Raw genomic sequence first — 17,422 nt, forward strand, 5'->3', positions numbered from 1 at the left:
AGGTGTCAGGGCGCTGCACGGAATGATTCTCACAGATGCAGATCCTGTCTTGCAGAGATCTCTCAGTTTTATCATCAAATAAATTATAATATAAAATAGTGGACTGAAGGTAGAGACATACCAAAAAGAACACAAAATGACAAGTAGATGTTTTAATTTACAAGTTGAAATGTGTGTCGGTGTAGGATTGGGGAACTATGAGGGACGCCTCCAGACTGGGTGCTCTCTGTATGCTGGGAGCAGGGTGCAGGACGAAAGCCAAGACTCAGCTGGGCCCCTAGGGCTTGCATCCTCACCTTCTTCTGGAAATGAGTCTCTCTGCGTCATGTGGAGCCAGGCGTGGACTTGGATGTGTAGAAGGTGCCAGGCACGTTGCATAATTCTGTCTCTACCTCTTGGTAATTCCAAACTGTAACTAAGAAGACTATTTCAAGAAGAGAACTTTGTTAAGAGATTTAGCTATAAATCACTCAGAATCTAAAACATTAAATATTTTTTGATCTGTTAATTTATTTTCTGTAAGTTGACCTATTTTTGTTTGCATTTGCTCTGTTGGAAAAATGAATCATTAAAATTGTTTTGTGTAGTTCCCAAGTCAACATTTAGGTAGGGGTGTACAATGCCAGAGTGATCTGCCTGATACTAGCTTGTAGTAGCAGAGAATCACTGAATGTTCACAGACACAGGTACCACCTCCTTCCGGTTGCCAGGTAGGCTCTGCAGTAGTCAGCTTAAGATGGTGATGGCTGTACCCAGCCTCAAACCTGCCCTTGAAAGTCCAAAAATGGAATAGAAATGTCTCATGATAAATATCTGTATGCTCTTTCATTTCAAGTAGCTGTCCTAAAGAGATGGTTGAAAAGGTGAAGAACAGAAGTATAATGGACTTTTAGGAATTGCTTATTCTTTTCCATCTTTTGCCTAGGGACTGTGAAAGATCCGAAGAATAGCGCTTCAGCTTTTAACGACTGAACTGCTGAATGAATCGGCAGAATGAAAGTTATACATGGTAGTTTAAGTAGAAGCATTTTGGGGAGGGTTTCTTTTCATCCACATTGCTTTGGGCTGTACCATTTTCACTGACTCATTTCATTGATTTTTATTGGGGAGCACTTGCTTTCTGGTCAGTATTAGGAGAGACATAAAGAAGAGGCTGTCACGTTTCTGCTCTCAAGGATCTTTACAATTTGAATGGAGTCGAGTAAGAAATGTATGCAGGCAGTTTTTCCAAAGAAGGCATACAGACGGCCAGCAGACACATGGAAAGATGCTCAGCATCATTAATCATCAGGGAAATGCAAATTAAAACCACCGTGAGGTATCACCTCACACCTATCAGAATAGCTATTATCAAAAAGTTTCGTTAAATAGCACATGTTGGTGAGGATGTGGAGAAAAGGGAACCTGTTGTTGGGAATGTAAATTGGTGCAGCTGCTATGAAAAACAGTATGGAAGTTTCTCAAAAAATTAAAAATAGAACTATCATACAATCCAGCAATTCTACTGCTGGGTATTTTCCCAAAGAGGTCAAAAACGCTAATTCAGAAAGATACATGCACACCTATGTTCATTGCTGCATTATTTATAATAGCCAAGATATGGAAGGAACCTAAGTGTCCGTTGATAGATGAAGGGACAAAGAAGATGTGGTGTACACATATACACATACACACACACACAAACACACACACAGTGGAATATTTCTCAGCCATAAAAAAGAATGAAATCTTGTCATTTGCAACAACATAGATGGACTTAGAAGACGTTATTCTAAGTGAAATAAGTCAGACAAAGACAGACAAATACCATATGATTTCACTTATATATGGAATCTAAAAAAAAAAACAAAACAAATGAGCAAACAGAACGGAAACACACTCATAGATACAGAGAACGAACTGGGAGTTGCTAGGGGGGAGTTAAGTAAGTGGATGAGTGAAATAGGTGAGAGAGAGAGATTAAGAGGTACAAACTTCTTGATCCAGCAGTCATACTCCTGGGCATATATCTGAAAAAGACAAAAACTAATTTGAAAAGATACATGCATCCCGGTGTTCATAGCAGTGCTATTTACAGTAGCAAAGACTTGGAAGCAACCTAAATGTCCATCAACAGATGAATGGGTAAAGAAGATGTGAGATACAGATATAGATATAGATATAGATATATAAAATGGAATATTACTCAGCTATAAAAAGAAGGAAATAATATTTGCAACAACATGGGTGGACCTAGAGTTATCATACTAAGTAAAATAAATCAGAGATAAATATCATGTATCATTTATATGTGGAATCTAAAAAAATGATACAAATGAACTTATTTACAAAACTGAATGGACTCACAGATACAGAGAACAAACTTATGGTTACCAAAGGGGAAGGGAGGGAGGCATAAATTAGGAGTTTAGGGTTAACAGATACACACTACTATGTATATTTGATCTTAAATCCTTTTTTGGGGGGTGGTTGGTAATTAGATTTATTTGTTTATTTACTAATGGAGGTACTGGGAATTGAACTCAGGACCTTGTGCGTGCTAGGCACACACTCTACCACTGAGCTATACCCTCCCCCCACTACTATATATAAAATAGATAAGCAACAGGGACATAACTGTTTAGCACAGAGAACTATATTCAGTATCTTGTAATAACCTATAATGGAAAAGAATATGAAAAAGAATATATATATATAGATGAATCACTTTGCTGTACACCAGGAACTAACACAATATTGTAAATGAACTATATACTTCAATTAAAAAAAAAGAAGAGGTACAAACTTGTAGTTATAAAATAAATAAGTCACAGTGATAAGATGTAAAGCATGGGGAATAGTCAATAGTGTTGTAATAACTCTGTATGGTGATGGAGGCTCATTGTGTTGATCATTTGTAATATAAAAATACCGAAGCACTGTGTTGTGCACCTGGAATTAACATAGTGTTGTAGGTCAATTATACTTCAGTTTTTTAAAAAACATAAAAAAAAAAAAAGACAGGCACGTAGGCCAGTGTGATTAGTGCTGTGAGGTTTGTTGAGAGGGAAGAGCTCTTTTCTGACTTGGGAAGACTGTAAAGGAACCCGCTCAGACAGATCCGGTGGCGTCTTCCTGTTAAGTCGGTGTACTCTGATGCAAGTTATACTGAATTCTCATAAGCTAATGCCTCGTTACCAGAGGGGTTTTCTTTTTCTTTCTTTTTTTTTTTTAATGTTCTTTTCCTTTCCTAATTACTGATTTTTTAAAATTATCAATTCAGTGAATACTGAATATTTTGAAGTACCAAATGGAAATTCGGTTTGTATGGCTGTGGTGCATTCTTCTGAAACAAACCCTTTTGCTTTCGATATGATGCTCCATTGTCAAAAGTTCACTGAATGGTAGAGCTGGAAAGCACTTCAGAAGTACCAGCTACTCTGAATAGCTCTTTATGCAGATGAGAAAATTAAGACTCAGGTTAAATGACTTGCATAACTAGCGAGTACTTTTGGCAGAGTCAGGACTGTATATCCTGCCAGCACTGCTGTGAATGTCTATGAATGGAAAGTGTTTGTTTTGGAGAATAATGGAGGTAATCATTATTTCTCTTTGCTGCTGTGTATCCATCTTAGAGGCGCAGTTGAGTGCTGTTGATGCTTTGATTGACTCCATGAGCTTGGTAAAGAGAGATGAAGAGGAGGGCACCATTGAAGACTTATTTCCAACCACCAAAATTCCAAATCCTCAATTTCAGAGATTATTTCAGGTGAGAGGAAAGATAAACCAGTTGTATTTTTTTAGATGAAGGAGCACTGAGTGAAAGGGAGGGTAATTGGCTGGTCCCATGAGGGCTCAGTTGCTGTCTATTTAATGGAAGAATAAAGATAAAAAATACTCTGACCTTCTAGAAAGAAGTAAACTTAGGATGCTTTTTTATGTTTTTTTTTTTTCTGTGGGAAAGCTAGGAGTTTTTATGTTTGTTTTTTAAACAGGAGAACCTATTAAAAAGCAGATTCTTCTTTTATGCTTTTTCCAGGGTTTTCTCTTCTATTCTATGTGAATGAGACTTTTCTTTGTTTTTTAATACCCAAATGGTAGGGGAGTTTTTATGAACTGTGTACTATATAACCACTATTAGGAAGAAGTGTTAGAGGTCAGATAAAGAGGTTATGGTATGAACTTATTAAAGAGTAATATAAATAAAGAAAAATTTAAAATATAAATCTGAATCATGGCCCAAAGGAATTAGAAGCTGGAGACTGGATTGAGGGAAACAGGGAACTTGACAAGGGAGCTGACTAATGCAAAGGAAGGGAAGGGACAGACCAAAGTCGAAGGGGAAGGACTATTCTAGTCCTGGGATAATTTGGTGACAGCAGGACATAGTCTTCTCTGAACCCCACAAAGGTGAAAAAAGTATCCCAAGCAGCTTTTCCAGGCAGACTTTTCTCCACAGCGGATTGAGGGCCCACTGTGCAGGGGATGGGAAGAGGTGGGGGGTGGGGGTGGGGCTGCGTGTTGGGGAGCCCACTGATGGCCACTCTGACTCACTGTTTAAAGCATTCTTAACTAACTCAAGTCCATATTAGAGCCTAGTTGTGATTTTGAGGGATCTTCTACTCAGAAGAAACTGCCTGTTTTTTGATGCTTGTAATTCCTTTAAGTAGTTAAAAAAAAATCTTTTGTTCTAAAATTAGAACCGTGAAGCTTAACATGTCAAGACTTGACTCAGTGAATACTTCAGTGTTCTAAGTGTAATCAAGTATAAATTACCTGTATAAATTCCTTTGCTGTTTTCGGCAAGTAGACTTAAAGACCTGAGGGCCTTTGCCATTAATAGGGAAGGGAGGAACAGACTAGCTGGTGTGGAAAGCTTGCAAAAACAGGTCACTATGGTGAGAAATAGAAACCTCTAACACTTGGCAGACTTATCAAGGGTAGGTTCTACTGTCTTCAACAAATGTTTGTCGGATTAATGAACAGATACAAGCCGTAAGTGCAGGCATTGTTATCTTTTAAAGCTTTAAGAACTGGCAGCTTTGATTTTTATAATCTATCGACTTTGTTTTCTTTTTTAGGGGAGAGTTTTTCATATAACTTATCTGTATAAAGAAATATCATTGCTAGGGTGTTTATAAATTGAATTCACTTTTTTAGAAACAAATATTTATTGAGTACTAACAGTGTACCATGTGCTAAAAATACTAAAAGCTCACTACCTGAAAGGACCCATCCAGAGGAGTGAGAGCAGTAGTGAGACATAAAACCAAGGAAATAGGAGGAAAGAGATTCTTGCAAGTGAGTGACTTAGGGAAGATCTCATTGAGGAGTGAAGGAGATGTATGTGTGATGTGACCAGGGCGCGCCAGGCGAGAGAAATAGCATATGCAAAAGCAAGAAAACATGAAGAACTGTGATATATTTAGGGACCCACAAATAGTTCCGTTTGGCTGGAGAATAGGCCCTATGGGAAAATGGGGGAAAAGATGGCAGGGAAGGTAGGTAGCAGGTAGGTCATGAAGAGCCAGTAGTTTTGATTTTATCCTATAGGCAGTGGGTAATCACTGTAAAGGATTTTGTCAGCAGGTGGGTGACAGTTTTAGAAGATAGCTCTGATGGTGGCATGGGAGGTGGACTAGCGACTGGTTAGGAACGCTGCAGCCTCCCACACGAAGACTTGAACTAAGGCAGTGACAGAGAGTGGAGAGGAGAACGTTTAGAAGGTAGAGTAGATGAACTTGAGGGATTGGATGGTGGTTGATGAGAAGTAGGAATTGAAGATAACAGGATGCTAGCTTGGATGACTGGAAGAATGATGTCACCATTAATTATGACAAGGCATAAAGAATGAACAGACAGAAATGTAACTCATGTATTCTTGCAAGTGTTAAATTTGAGTTATCTGGTGGCTGTCCCAGTACAGACACTCAGTAGGAAGTTGGAAATAGGGATGCAGAGCCCAGGAGAGGATTTAGGACTAAATATATTGATTTGAGAGTCCTCCTCATTTAGATAGAAACAGAAGTGAATGAGGTTACCTGGGGGAGTCTGTTGCTTGAGAAAGAGAGAGAATGGAGTCCTGAACACCAGCGGGACTGACAACTAGGGGTGGACAGAAGAAGAAGAGCTGCTAAGAACCGAAACAGACTGTCCCCACCTCCACCCCACAAAAAGGTCAGAGAGGTAGAGAGAATAGGAGAAGCTGGTGCCTTGAAAGGCACAGGGAGGGAAGAGTGTCAGAAGGAAAGGGTCGCAAGTCAGACCTTGTGCAATGGTGAGTAGGGCTGAGCCTGGCAAGGGGCCTTTGGGACTGACAGTGAAGTCTTTGATGATGCTGAGGGCCCAGTGGCAGTAGAGGAACGGGATGGGAGCCAGGTTACATGGCCCAGAGGAGAGAGCATAACTGATGAAGAGAGAGGACCCAGGAAGACTTTTTTTCCCCTGTTAAATGAAATATCTATAGCTCAGGGTAAATGAGTGAAGAGTAGGAGGCAGAGGGAGGGAGAGATTTAGTAATCAACTTGTTGACAAGAGGTTAATTCTCATTTTAGAAAGAAATGCTGAAAAATACGTCTTTTGTCAAGTGTACAGTTAACACTGCCTTTATAGTAATTGATACCATGTTGCTAAAATCAAAATCAACGTATTAGTAATGTATGAGCTAGTCATTTGGCCTGCAGTTTATTCTCTAGTCTTTTTCAAATTGTAAAAATTACATCAAAGAATAATGGTTGCTTAAAGGAGAAGTTAAGTAGGTTGAGGACTGAGATCTCAGCTTCTCAGTTACTAAAAAGTGTCACTTTTTCATAAAGTTTTTTTTAATGAATTGGGATTTTTTTTCATTGAATTTTATGAATATCCCACTTAGCTTTATCTAAAATGTTTCTACCTTTGAGAAAATATGAGAGATTGATGCTTCAGAACATCTCTTGTGGGTCCCTTATTACTGCTTATGGATGGTGACACTGTTTGAAAGTACTGTTGAGAGTTCATACTGAAAATCTAGAGTGTGTTTCAGTAGGGAGTCTGGGTAAGGTATTATCCATTGTTTGTTCTAGTTCTTTTCCCAAAAATGTCATTTGAATATCACAAATAGAATCTTCCCGAGTATATGAGAGGTAGTCTCCTCTGTTAGGTGTTTGACTTCTGCTTACATCTTTAGGGCTTTCCAAGCTGTTTTAGGTATTTTAGTGACTGGCCTGAGGGTGAGTGCTGAAGATTACAAATTATGCACGAGAAGGCTGGGGTAGATTCACAGGGTTTGGGATTATTTGGGCTCCCCCTTTTGCTTCATATGAAACAGGCCTAATGTCAGTGATGCTCCAGGGAAAGTGGAGTAATTAGGAGAGAGGAAAGCAGGAGTCAGACTCTGAAACAGATGAATTCTCTAGGAGGAGGACTTGGGGTTGGTGTATTGAAATCAGGGAGCAGCACATGAAATTTCCAGGGGAGACTGGTACTTAATTCCTACCACAGGGTTTTCTGAATTTGTTGACCATTGACTCTTGGGTGATATTTACTATTTAAGCCTAAGTATCTTTATTTTTTTAGAACTGTGACATCTAGCTTACTTTTTCTATAGGGTAGGAAAACAATCCATGGGGTAGCATAAACCATATACCTTGTGATATGACACAGTAATTACTAAATGTATAAATTGTTTAAAGGTGGGAATAGGAGCCTTGTTCTCTGACCTGATTTTGGAATTATCCTCTAGCAAGGATGATAAGGGAAGTAAAACATCAGTGACTTGATAGTTTCATTTTTTCTTTTTTTTTTTCTTAGTGGTTCGTTCATCCTTTGCTGCTTACCTTCCTATACTCCTTTTAGCGTATTTGCTTTTCTGGGCAGAAAGCAGTACTGTCAAAGCCTGGTTTCGTAGTCTGAAAGCAGTATCGATGACTGAGTGGAAGTGTCTTGCCATCCAGATTTCCACTCGTGTGAGCAGTGGAGAACCTGGCTCTGGCCTTGATCTTGGCCCCACTCCTGGTGCTGCATCCTGATAACCTCTGTCAGCAACTGGAGTTCTGAGAAAGAGCGCTTTGTTCATTCAGCTAATACCTGTTAGGTGCTTATTGTGTCTTGGATGCAGTTTTTGGTACTTAGAATTCAGCAGTAAACAAGACAAATAAGACCTCTACTTTCAGGAGGGGAATGGAGGTAATAAACAAGTAAACTCAAAGATTGGTAAGATAATTTTAGATAATGATAAATACTGTAAGAAATATGACAAGGTTCATGATAGAGAATGACTAGTAGAGTGAGGGTAAGGGGCTTCTTCATTTAGTGTCAGGGAAGGCCTCTCAGAAGAGACGATAATTGAGCAAAGAGCAGAGTGATTTAAAAAAAAAAAAAAGGGCCAAATCTGTTGAGATCTAAGGGAAAGCAGAATGGGCAGATGGAGCATTAAGCACAGGACCCAAGTCTGGAGTGAGCTTGGCATGTGAGTGAAACAGGAGGATCCCAGTCTCGCTGGGTTTGGGGAGTAAGGAGGAGGTGGTGAGTGGGTGGCAGGTGACAGGAGAAGGGAGGATTCAGGGGCTGTGTTACGGTTGACTCTAGGACATGGAAGGGAGCTCGTTTTAAGATGACTACCTACTACAGTAGAGCCTGTGAAAGTGGATGCAGGGAGGCCAGTTAGGAGGCGATTGTGGTAGCCTACCTGAGAGGTGCTGGTGCCTGGACAAGAGTGGGAGGAGTGGAGATGGACAAAGTGAGTAGACGGGGGAGGGCAGCCCAAACCCAGCACTCGGGGGAGGTGTGGGACAGAGCTGTGGAGTCATCTCTTCCATGGAGTCCTCCCTGGGACTCTCTGAGCATGGGCTCCTCTCCTTCCCAGTCACTCATTCTATGTTGTTTTCTCTGATTATGCATAGGAGAAAGCACAGCATGCTGAAGGTGGGGCTAAAAAGATTAAAACCAAAAAGTTATAATCCCAGATTGTCAGAGGTTCTTGGAATTATGTGTCTCAGGGAACCTGTCTATCCTCCAAGTACTTAAAGCAGCAGCTTCTTTTTCTTAGATGAGGCTCCTTTCCTGGTGGGCTTCAGCCAACCGTGCTGCTAGGCTACTCTTAGACATTACCAAGGCCCTGCTAACCAAGGTGGTTCTGGCTCCACCCTCTTTGCTATCTTTTACACATGGTAGGAATCCCATAGCCCTCCCAAACTAGAGATGGAGGACCCCTGATCAGAAAAGCGAGGTGAAGCTGTGTGTGGTATCTGCACCTGCATTTTAAAATCCTTCTGCCTTTTCCATAGTGTCTGCTGCACAGAGCTCTACATCCCCAGGAGCCTCTGCCCCCAATTCAAGAGCACATTTTGAATATGCTGGATCCCCCCGCTGAAGTGACTGCTAACTGTCAGGATCCTCTCTCTAAAATAAAGGCCCTTTTCCCTCTAACTGAAGTCATCAAGAGAAAGGACCAAGTGACCGCACAGGACATTTTCCAAGACATGTAAGTACTGGATGGAGTTGCATGTGACATTGGAGTCCTAAGATTGGTGATAGCCTGAGAGGGGCTCTGGAATTGAGGGTTGCATCTGGGTTTGTGGAATCACAAGGGTAGGAGGAAGGAACCTTACGCTTTTTGACCCCTGCATTGAAAATCCTGCTTTCTCATTTCTGTTCATTGTGGATATAGTTTATCCTCGTTTTCACCTGGAACTTAGAGCTGCCTTGTAGGTTGTTGATCAGCATCAGATTCTTGGTGAATTACAGAGATAGGAAGAATAAACAGTCTTTCAATGTCTGAGACTACATTTTACTAGTTTTAAAGTAAGGTGCTGGGGGTGAGAGGAGAGGGAGTTGGGTCAGAAAGATTTGCATTTTGGAGGTAAGGCATCAGGAGAATATCAGTGAGATTTGTGGAGGGAAAATGGGAAGGAGAACGAAAACCCTGTAGCTGTGCTGTTACCATGTTGGTGATGTACTTGGTTATACCATTAGTGAGGTGTTTGTAGTATAAGGATTCTAAAATGCCTTTCATATAATCCTTAACTCAAGCTTTCAGGTAGCTATTAAGGTTTTTTTTCTCTGCTTCAAATTCTGTTCAAAACTATAGCAATATCCATTCAAAGCAGAACAAAAACAAACCATAAGAAGTTGTTCTCATCCAGAATCATTTGGGTCTATTTTACCAGGTTTAGGTTTGATTATTGGTGACTTTTCCCCAAAATCAAAATGATCTACTCATTTCTTTAGGTTGCATTCTGAGATCCAGTTTTAGACCATAATTTTTATTTCCTTTTTCTTTGATTTCCTTCGCACAGCTGTATCTTTATTGACAAAGTAAAGCTTTTATTTATAAATACCCCATTGGAACAGTATGGAATAATTTCCAGAAATCTTTACAGGGTTCTATAAATTGTTAATTTAGTGAATTATCTTCCAAGTTGAAAATTAAACCTTGCATTTTCTGTGGCTTTTTAGAGCTTAATACCACAAGCTTTGTCAGAATTGAAAAAAGAAAAAAACAACCATGGGATTGATAGATTCTATCATGTGCATTTCTAACACATCCTGGAGACTTTTATGTTTCTTTTTAGTCTGTCATGCCTTCTTTTACACAGGAAGACTATCACCAAAAATCTCCCCTACCCCGCCATCCTCATCTACCTGTATTCCTCTGGATTCGTATCTTAGAGAACAGTTCAGTAAAATGCTGAGTCCATTTCTTCCCATGACAGACTTGCTGTGGTCTCACTGCAGTCATATGGCTATTCTCTTTTTGAATGTTACAGCTCCAGTTAGTGATCTTGATTACCTGCTGGCATTGTGGGAAAGAAATGGGCTGTTTTCCCCTCCTTTTGTTGATTAAAATGTAAATTAGCTGGTTAAAAGAACACACCACCTAGTCCCTGAAGGCTGGAAGGCTGTCGTTGTGTGGTTTGATCCCTGCTGTGATGACACTTTCAGCCCGTTCCTGCCTCTCACTCCTTCTGGAAGCTTGAGCTTCTGGGCTTCTTGTTCTTTGCTCTCATAGCAGTTTGCGACACAGCCAGATTATCTGCCTGGGGCCTGAGAATAATCTTGCTCACACACACCTACTCACATTCCTATTCTTTACTCTTCCTTCTCAGAATCTTGGTTTTTAAGAACTGCAGAAATGACGCACTTAACAAATATTTATTGAGTACCTCCTATATTCAAGAATGACTCAGTCCCTTCTGCAAGGTTTCTTATAGCCCCTTAGTTTTTATGATAAGGCTCCAATCAGCTTTAGAGGTGGTCTCCCTAAGGGAAAAAAATTGCTAACAACTAGCTATGTTTTTGTGTATATACAGCATCCCTGTATCCAGGGTACCTATTTCCAGTGTTGGAGTGAAGGGTGAAGACGGGAGTGGGCAGATGTCCGTTCAGGAGGTGTCAGAGTCCACGACAAGGGCCCTGAGCTGTCAATCACTAGTGTTCATTCCAGCTCTTGATCTGGTTTTGGCTAAATAATTTTACCTTTATGAAAGTTTCTTCATCTAAAAACAGTCTCATCACAAGATATATTATAACAATAAAATTACAGATATTAAAGCACTTTAAACTATTTGGAGGAAAGACAATAGTTGAAACCTGAGGCAATAATACTATCATTATCAATAAAAGCATTGAACATTTGAGAAGATCTGCTATTCATGCTGAACCTGTTGAAACCCTAGTTTTAGAAGTGCTTCCTTCATTTCTGTGTTTGTGTGTGTGTGTGCGCGCGCATGCACTGGACCCTTTTGATCATCAGATAAAAAACTAAGAACTCTCTCCCCAGGAAAATGCCCTCACAGAATAAGTTTTGCATGTAATTTCAAGTAGTTCACAAATTTCTTGACGTCATCCTTGGATCCCTGATTAAAAACCTTTGCTTTAATGGCTTCCCATTATCTTCAGCTTGAGATCAAACTCTGTGACACAAATAAGAAAACCCAGGTAAGCAGAAGCAAAAGAAGTATCTATCTGTAATCCAGCTGCCTGGAGAACCACTTTCTTTCCTCACAGTTTGTACGCCTACAATTTAGATACTTTCCATCCTCATCTCTCACTACCTCCCAGCCTGCACGTCATTCCCCAGCCCAGTACAGCTAGTTGCTATCCTCTCAAAGGAATATGGTGCTTACCATAATATTTGTTAATTGCCTGTTTATATATTTATCTTTTTTATTTGTCTGAACGTCTTGAAGGTGTTGATTTTCTATTAACTTTTGTGACCCTGTACAGAAGGTACAGACCCTGTACCTTCCAGGGCGCAGGTCCTTCGTAGATAGTTTAGGGATGAGAGCCATTGCGCTCTCGAACCTCAATTAGACATTGTGAGTTTAAAGTAGGTTAAACTCCTAATAATGCTATTAAGTGATTCAGTCTTGAAACTATTAAATATGTTGTTTTCACTACTTTCTGCTTATTTCTGGGCTTGCCTTCACCTGCTCAGTTCTGGAGAATTAGTATATATGTCTCCTTATCCTTCCTTCCCTAGAATCCTATCTTAAAGGGTTTAAGAAATGCTTCATGGGGTTCAACCCTGAGTTCTCACAGACCTTAGCATAGCTTTGTATGTTTAATGCTCCTGAATACCACTGTGTAAGTGAATTTGTATTTTGGGGAGAGAATAGGTGAATAGTTGATATAGTCCTGGTAACTTTTCATCGTAGTGTTGTCCTGAGGAGCAAGCTGAAGATGAGAGAGGACAGTAACCTACTAGACCCTAAACTCTAGATAAACAAAAATTAATGCACTGTGAATACCTTCAAGAAGGTAAGGTGTAACATTCCAGGCCTAGCCAGTGACAAAACAGACTAGAATCCAGGTCCTTTATCCCCAAATTAGCAGCAGAACCATGTTTTCTCTCTCTTGGGAAGAATTGACAAAGGTTAACTGAAATGTCTGTGACTTTTTTTTTAAAAGGACTCAAATTCTGTTGGAATTTCATGCTTCCTTGGGGTTTGTACATTTTCCCCCCATTTTTTGCCATCAAGGCTTTGTGTGTTTATTCTTATTCTTCTCAAAGGAAAGAGTTCTGAATGACTCACCCCTTTCAATGTTTCCTGGCCCCTGTCCTCTGTCTTCTGCTTATCTTTTCTTTTCAAAGGGGAAAAGGCAAGTGATGAATGGGAAAGATGCCAAGTAGTCGAACTTTTAATTCAAATTTTAAGGCTGTAATGAATCCTTTAGTCCCTTCATCTAGCTATGAGAGGAGATTCATTATTGAAATATCATTGAATAAGCCAGCTTATGTCTTATTTTTCTTTATTTTTAGGACAACCTCTACTTCAAGCCTGTCTGAAAGTTGAACTTTTGGATAAAAACATCACGTTTAGAAATACTAGATCTTAGTTACTAATTTCCCTTCTCATTCAGCCATTTCTTGACAGCTGCTTTTGCCCCAGATTGATTATTTGTCTAGGAGAAAAATCTTCATATCTCTGTGTTCAGCAGCTTAAGAGAGATTATGGGCAGAGTCTTTGGATTTGATCGATTTTCTTCTCCTTTGCAGTTAAGCTGACCTCCTCTTGACTTTAAGGCAGACTGTTAAAGCCAGCATGTGCCTTCAGGCAAGATGTTTTAATACACTTCTTTGGAGTCAGCTTTCCCTCACCATATAGATGCTTTTGGACTCTGTTAGCATATTGCCCAAAACAGAATTAGGTTTATAAAACAAGAAATTACAAGTTTTCTTTTGAAAGTGTTGGGTTATATATATATGTATATAGTTTAAGACCTCTCTAAGAGCAAGCTCTTGCATATTTAATGAAGGATCGTCTATTAAGTTTTGACAGCTGTAAGTGGAAGCTTATAAAGATCTCAGACACACAATGGAGAAGATGGGTTGTTAGACACAGAGGTCTTCTACGTACATGGAAAGCTAATAGCTATCAGTTCTAGGGTGGAAACTAGCAAATAATAGCTGAAGGGTAAATGGGTTTCTTACTGAAATGTTAAGTTTCCATTACCTGTGCTTGAAGCCTCATCATTTGAAAGGGCTTTGTGATGCAGCTGCTAATTATGATTTCTGGACTGCTGGAAACAAAGCCTGGCTGCCAGGGTAGGGCTGTCAGGAGCTCAGAGGCTGGGAAGGGGAGGCAGCTGTTTGTAAAGGAGGACTAAGTGTGGCTGTTTATTTTTGATTCTTGAACAATAAATTTACACTTCTCACATCATCAGTTTTGGGTTTTGTATTGTTAAGGAGGGAAAATAAATTTATTTCTTTTCCAGCCGTGAAGATGGACCCACCTCTAAAAAATTGAAGACTGAGAAAGAGGAAGCCCCCTTTAGTGTCTCCAGCCTGGCTGAAGGCAATGTCACCTGTGTAAGCAGAACTTTTCGAGTGTTCCCCTCTTTCAGAATTTTGGGGCTTGGGGGAGATTGCATCAATTTTTGTTAGTCCTTTAATGAAGCACCTTCTCTGGTCCTTTCAATACAGAAACCATACAGGCCCGTCCCACACTTCTTCCCTTCTTCCTTTAATTATTGTCAGTGAATTATGTACAAAATTGGCTATATGATACATAGTATGTAGAGCACTGTACAGTACATAGAGCATGGAACATCTCAGTGGTAGCAGTTCTGTAGAGATTATTTTGGTGGCTTTGTTTTGTGGCTTTCTGTTTGGTCACAATGATAGGAATAAGTGGGGGTTGATGATACAAGTCTTAATCTCCAAATACATAAATTTTAAGAGTGTAACTCTTTAATTTTCTAATAGACAACTTCATGGCAGGTTTCACTAGTTTAGGATTTCCCCAAACCAAGTGACCTTTGACATTTAAGATCTTCTCTATTTAATAGGAAGTTTTTTGGAACTTGAACATCTTGCCTTATTCTAAAAGGCATTATTTTGAATCCATGGATCTTAAAAATTGTCCCTTACTAGCCAAATACACTAGGAAAGATAGTACTGGGGCATGCCTTTTCCCCACCTCAAAAAGAAATGCTGTCAGAAAAACTGAATGTCTTTATTTCAGTGTTTCATAGTAAAGGGAAAAAATCATTACCTTATTTAAGGGTTTTTCTGACCACTATACCAGAGCAGACTAGAAATTTTGGTACATTTTGTACCAAAGTTTACCAGCCCTGACAGAACCCTGTTGTCCTCTCCCTGGTGGGCTGAACCAGGTTGGGACTGGAAGATGAAAGACATGGGTCTGATTAGAAAGTGCCATGTATCGTGGCAGAGATTTGCATCTTTGACAAGGTCCCACCTAGCACTGATCTGCTTTTACTTTGGGGGACATGTTCAGTTTGGGCCTATTTGAATTTTCTACCAAAACTTCAGTGCCAGAGAGTCAGCGGCAGTCCCCCAGAAAAGACAGCTCTGTGAAAAAGCATCGGGCTGTTATCTCTCATGTCATCTTACTAGGACACAGATACTCTAGCTGACCCCATGCTGCAGATTACTCCCCTTCCTAATTGGGTGGGTGTCAGGATGCACAGGAAGTCTGCCACATAAAGCTTCCAAGCCGGGCTGCCTACTACCTTGGGTTGTAATACCTGTGACCCCTCTGGAAAGAAGTCCGCTACATGAGGAGAGGGAAGTGAACAGACAGACAGATGGCAGCCCTCTGGCCACAGGAATCCACTAGTTTTTAACGGAAATGTGGACATGAAAATGAATAGAAAGGGCCTTCACTTTGTCTTTGCTTCTGTTTCATAAGAATATACTACATTAAGCTGTCATGTCTTGCCTGGCTGCCAAAAAGGGAAGTGACCTGCAGGTTTATTGTCTGTGGATGTGTTCCAGGTTGGAAGTGTGAATCCTGCTGAAAACTTCCGTGTTCTAGTGAGGCAGAAGAAGGCCAGCTTTGAGGAAGGTGAGTGATACGCCTTGGGCCTTGCACTTAAGAGAAAAATGGTTAATTAGGGTAACTGATAAGTGTCGTCTTTTGTTATAATGCCTTGTATAGCAGTTTCCTTTCCTGATAGATCTTTGTGACTGTCCCTTGTTAGTGAGCTCACCAAGGCAACATTATGAGCACATGAGGGTAAACTCAGCATGGGGCTGCCAAACAGAGAAGAACTAATTCGTAGGTGTCCCTGTTAAGAAAATTGTGGGCCAGAACCTTGCAGTAGTTCCATGTCATCGAAGTTCTCTGAGGTCTTGTGAGTGAGCTTGGAATAAAACATTTTTGTGTCCTAGCTTGTTTTCTGAGACGTATCATTCTTACTCTCTCCTCAGGGTTTGAGCTCCTTGACAGTAGTCTCAGAAAGACCTTACTGCTGCCCCTAGATTTGATCCTTCTGAAGTTGACTGCATCCTCACATTTTTTAAATCAGATATAACCTAGAACTCCATCTAGGCTTGGGCTAATATTAAAACAGCCTCCAGGGATGGATAGAGGGCCTCTGGGACTGACATTCATTCACTTGACTACCTTCAGGTTCCTGTTCATTCACCTTTAAGGAGCAGCAGCTGGCAGTTGTAATCCTGCAGGTGTGTGTGTATAACAGTATTGTATTCATTAGTGCTGCCCAGGGTCAGGCCTGTCTGCGAGTTGCCATCTCTGTGAGTGTTTATGTTAATGTGTGTGCAGAACTTTCTCTTCCAACTTCTTGACATTTAAGGGGGAAAAATGATTCCTAAGTGCCTAGAAACACTGCAGTTTTTTTAGTTTAATCATCTGTAGAGCCTAGCATAGGTCTCAGATGCTTTACTACTTGGAATGTGCGAATCCCAGCAAGATGCCTGGACCTGCTGTGCTGTTGCCCAAACCAGTCATAGCCAGCTGAGAGCTCATCACCCACCAGGCCAAATCCTGCTGGCGGGAGTACAGGGGCCAAGCCTATGAGAGTTTCCCCAGGAAGACCAGCTCTGACCTCATGGGAATCTGCATTCTTTTAGGTGGGATATGTACGTTTTGTGTTTTGAGATTGGGAAAGAGCTCTTTGCCCTGTTAAGGACGGACATATGGAAGAAAAGCTTTTTAATTTTAACACAAGACAAAACTACATCTAAATAAAAGAAGGAAATCTGAAATTAAAGTGACAGCTTTCAGAAGGATTGGTGGAAACAGTACTTCAGCATTTCTCTCCTTCATATATTGTGTTGATCAAAGGAGGCTTTCACAGCATTTGTACCTGTGTTGTCTCTTTGGCTGCAAATCGTGACTGTGTGTTTGGAAGGGGGCAGAAGCACTGCTGTGACAAGTCAACAGGCTGTCATCTGTCATGATTATTGTCTTTTTGAAGAAAGACTGAGGCCTTCTTAGCCTTTGATGACATGTTATGGGTTACCTCAGCTAAAGTCAAAGGTCGTCCCTTTGGAAGTGATTAGTCTCTCTGGTTGGTGTACCCATGATCTCTGCAGGGACTAAATCTAGCGTCATCACCATTATAAAGGCAGCCACCAGTTTGTTACTGTCTACTAAGTTCACGTCATCATGCTGGCCCTTTATTATACTCTTTGTCTCAGTTTTTACCCCACATAGCAATCCTGCAGAGTCACATGAGCAAGTGGGAAAAATGT

General features: G+C 40.4%; 1 protein-coding gene across 1 annotated transcript in view; it reads left to right on the forward strand.

Annotated features, from left to right (window-relative positions):
* Nucleotides 1-17,422, forward strand: part of XRCC5 (X-ray repair cross complementing 5) — an 82,699-nt gene that overhangs the window by 28,172 nt on the left and 37,105 nt on the right. The window contains exons 13-16 of the mRNA XM_006186906.3: nucleotides 3,615-3,748; nucleotides 9,243-9,439; nucleotides 14,176-14,269; nucleotides 15,701-15,770. Coding sequence (XP_006186968.2) covers nucleotides 3,615-3,748; nucleotides 9,243-9,439; nucleotides 14,176-14,269; nucleotides 15,701-15,770 — 495 coding nt within the window. The remainder of the gene's footprint in view (nucleotides 1-3,614; nucleotides 3,749-9,242; nucleotides 9,440-14,175; nucleotides 14,270-15,700; nucleotides 15,771-17,422) is intronic.

The sequence above is a fragment of the Camelus ferus genome, chromosome 5, assembly GCF_009834535.1.
Source record: "Camelus ferus isolate YT-003-E chromosome 5, BCGSAC_Cfer_1.0, whole genome shotgun sequence".
NCBI lineage: Eukaryota > Metazoa > Chordata > Mammalia > Artiodactyla > Camelidae > Camelus > Camelus ferus.